The 3,921-nt window shown below is 38.0% G+C and overlaps 1 protein-coding gene across 1 annotated transcript in view; it reads left to right on the top strand.

Annotated features, from left to right (window-relative positions):
• LOC106883654 (arpin) overlaps nucleotides 1-3,907 on the top strand; it is a 16,285-nt gene extending 12,378 nt beyond the window's left edge. Inside the window, exons 4-6 of the mRNA XM_014934751.2 lie at nucleotides 172-393; nucleotides 1,791-1,963; nucleotides 3,035-3,907. Coding sequence (XP_014790237.1) covers nucleotides 172-393; nucleotides 1,791-1,963; nucleotides 3,035-3,043 — 404 coding nt within the window. The 3' untranslated portion in view covers nucleotides 3,044-3,907. The remainder of the gene's footprint in view (nucleotides 1-171; nucleotides 394-1,790; nucleotides 1,964-3,034) is intronic.
• Nucleotides 3,908-3,921: the final 14 nt, after the last annotated feature.

The raw sequence follows: 3,921 nt of genomic DNA, 5'->3' as shown, positions 1-3,921 counted from the left end.
AACAAAAATGGGTGCAGTCCACATTTTTTATGTCTGCCACACCACATAGAGCGCCTCTCCTCCCCTCAACACCAACAGATTTACTGCTCAGGTAATGCTAAGATATGGTTGTTAATACTGTATTCTCTCTTCCATGGCAAAATACCATCTTTCAGTATCTTCTTCTACCAGAGGTGGCAGCAGTCGGTGAATCTGATGCTTTGAAATTAGAAGACCTGGTATCTTTGATCTGCAAAGAGGAATTGAATGCCCTGACAATTATAAGTCAGCCTGAAGTCGAACGCCAAGAGGAACTGATTTCGTTCTGGATTGAAGAAAATCATACAATGAAGATGGAACTTGTAGAAAGTGACCACATCCGGTTAAGGACATGTGGAGACTCTCCCTTCATTGGTAAGACTTTAGCATTAAGCACTCCTCCTACTGGTTAAGCAGTGTCATTGCATTTTCCTTTCCTTGCTATCATCGTCGATTAAGACATTGATTGATTTTCCATCCGTTGGTAAGACCATTAACAGAATAATGTTTGAGATGACGCCAATTAAGAATTCCATTAACAACACTAATATTTACTTCAAACAATTACTACCACTCCTCTTTCTCCCCCAGCCCCTTCCTGTGTCTCCCTCTTCTGTGGGTACCATTCACTTTCAGTGATCAGCACTTCTTTATGCAGCTGTCCTCATTCATACACATCACATGTCCAAACCAATGTAGTCTTCTCTCTTGCATCCTACATTTGATTTCTCTTATGCCCAACTTTTCTCTCAATACATTTACACTTTGTCATACATGCGCACTGATGTTGTACATCCAACAGAGCATACTGCCTTCATTTTTCTCCAGACTATGCATGTCTTCTGCACTCAGAGCCCATGTCTCACTACGAAGGAGTATAGCTGTGTGTATATATATATATATATATATACACACACACACACACACACATAGACACATACATACAAATATATTTAGATAGAACATAAAAAATACAGAGTACTATGAAAATATTACTTAATTTCTTAACTCAACATCTGTTTCAGGAAGCTTGGACTTATGTAATAATCATAGTATTCATAATTTGAAGATGGAATATGCAAAAAGGTCCTTGGTATGCAACCAGTAAATAGTCACACAGAGATATTACAATAAATCTAGAGAAAGTGGCTGTGTGGTAAGAAGTTTGCTTCCCAACCACATGGTTCTGGGATTCAGTCATACCTTGGGCATCGGGTTTTTATTATAGCCCCAGGTCAACTAAAGACTTGTGTGGGTGAATTAGATAGCTGGAAACTGAAAGAAGTCCATCATGTACTTGTATATACACACACACACACAAATATACATACACAATATACACTCACAAACACGTGTGTGTATGTGTGTGAGAGAGAGCATTAGCAACTTTTTGTCTTAACTTTGTGTGATAATTGGAAACAAGTTTCACCATTCATGCAATCTTCTGTGAAAACATGTCTGGTCATGAGAAATTATTACTCCACTTGGAGAGTTGGTGGCAGGGAAGGCCTCCAGCCATAGAAAATCCACCTCAACAAAATTCCATCTAACCCATGCAAGTATGGAAATGTTAACATTAAAACAATGATAATGATGATGATGATGATATCACTGGCTTCCCCAGCCCCTTTCTTCCACCTCTCTCCTCCCTGCTTTTGCATTATATTAACAATTGTCTCCTCCTTCCCCTCCCTGTGTCACATAACAAGTCATCAATCATTGGTGCTTTTCTTTGTCTCTCTCTAACAAAAGTCTTCTCTTGTTGCTTACAGAGAGCATTGTCAAGCTGGACGCAAATGGAGAACCAGTGACAGTAAGTAACTATAGTGGTGGTGAGGACATTGGATCAAGCTGGACACAGAAAATCATGAACCTGAAACTGACTGACGCACCCAGTGCAGCTGCAGCTGCTGCCCAGGGTGAATGTGCAGGTGACGATGAATGGGTAAGTCAATGAGCAGCAACTGTGTCCTGTTTGCGTTTTAAAAGCATTTTTCTGACTCCTGTTGCTGTGTGTTGTGGATCAAAATGTCATCAGAACTGATGCTGTAAAAAGAAAACTACAACACACAGCAATTCAGCATTGAATCTCCTTTTGTTTCTGTTGAGCAAGAGAGCAAAAACATATATACCTTATTATGCATGCAAGACAGAGTTCAAAGGTCAATGTGTGCCAAGTGGCTTCACTCTGCATACTTTAGCTCTGTTACCATAGCAACAGCCATCATCATCATCATCATCGTTTAATGTCCGTTTTCCATGCTGGCATGGGTTGGACGGTTCGACTTGAGTCTGGGAAGCTAGGAGGCTGCACCAGGCTCCCGTCTCATTTGGCATGGTTTTCTATGGCTAGATGCCCTTCCTAATGCCAACCACTCCGAGAGTGTAGTGGGTGTCTTTTATGTGCCACTGGCACAGGGGCCAGAGGGAGCTGGCAACAACCACAACAGTGCATTCTGTTCTTAAGGGAAAAAAATAATTCATCTCGTATTGCTCCAGTCCATTCTGCTGAAAACATGTTACCTTGAAAGGGACAGGCTTCCTGTTGTGTTCTCTGTCACTTTATAATACCATGGAAACCAGGTAACCAGCCCTATGACTTCTAGGCCCTGACATACTACTCCCCCTCCCCCTCCTCTTTCTTGAAGGATAACTTCTCTGATCTCTGTCAACACCAGAACCAGGTGTTTTCAACCTCCATCACTTCTGAAAATGATGAAGACAGTCATAAACAAATGCTTGCTTTATTATTTTTGGTTTCTTCTCACTCCTTAGTTGTCATTCCTGTGACTTCTATAGAACCAAGTCCATCAGAGATCTACTACCTTAAAGTTACACTCATCCTACAACCCTAAAACTGACTCTTTGGATAATGTAGTCCCTTATAAATAGAAGACAGGACAATCAAGGCTGAAATGCTTTTTTATCATAAGGTCACACAATAACACTTGCCATTGTATTCTGGGATATTTCAGCTGTTTAGTAAATAGCCTTTTCTTTACATCTTTATTTTCAGGATGACTAAGACAGACACACAGACAAAGGTGGACAAATGTGCAGGAAGAAAGAAAAAGAAAAACAGAGAGATACAACACTTCAACAGTTCAAATTCATCATTTTTCTATAGAACTACAACAGAAGCCCTACTCCTGAATATTTAGCTTAAAGCCCCCTTTTTTTATGTCCCCTAATCATCCATGATAATATTCATCAGCCTACAATGTATTTTGTATTTTTTAAATTTTATCTCCATATTTTTTTTTTTATTTTTGCACATTACATGAATGTATGTACGTATGCATGTCAAAACAAGAGACTGGAAAAAGTTTTTGGTATTACTTAGTGACCATTACACATGTTTCATTCACTAATAGGAATTATAAAATTGTACATGTAAGATAAACGCTTCATCCAAATTTAAACTTTTTCATAATTTTTTTTTTCTTCTCTGAATGAAGAAACTCTAATGGGTGATACAGTCTGTTTCTCCTATATATGCAAGTTTGTAACTCCTATTAGCAAATGAAACATGTGTAATGGTGAATAAATAATACCAAAAGATGTTTCCAATCTCCTGTTTTGATATATACTTACTCTGCAAATAATAGCTCCAATATCGTTCAACTCTTATGCATATCTCACATAATACGACATCTACAAATGTATTTGGAATACTGGAATAAGCAGATGTGCTTCAAGAGTACACAACTTGCATTTCAACCCTATCATATAAGTATATGTAAATATATAGCAGAGTATATGTGAAACAAGGTGGAAAAAATAGTACTCAAATACCAGAGGTAGAGTAATATTCTTTTTTTCCCCATTTTTTTGTGATATCTTTGCAGATTTATTAATATGTATATGTGTACATATATATATATATATATATATATATATATA

The sequence above is a fragment of the Octopus bimaculoides genome, chromosome 11, assembly GCF_001194135.2.
Source record: "Octopus bimaculoides isolate UCB-OBI-ISO-001 chromosome 11, ASM119413v2, whole genome shotgun sequence".
Lineage (NCBI taxonomy): Eukaryota > Metazoa > Mollusca > Cephalopoda > Octopoda > Octopodidae > Octopus > Octopus bimaculoides.
The sequence above is the reverse complement of the archived record's forward strand: the minus strand, read 5'-3'. Positions and strand labels throughout refer to the sequence as shown.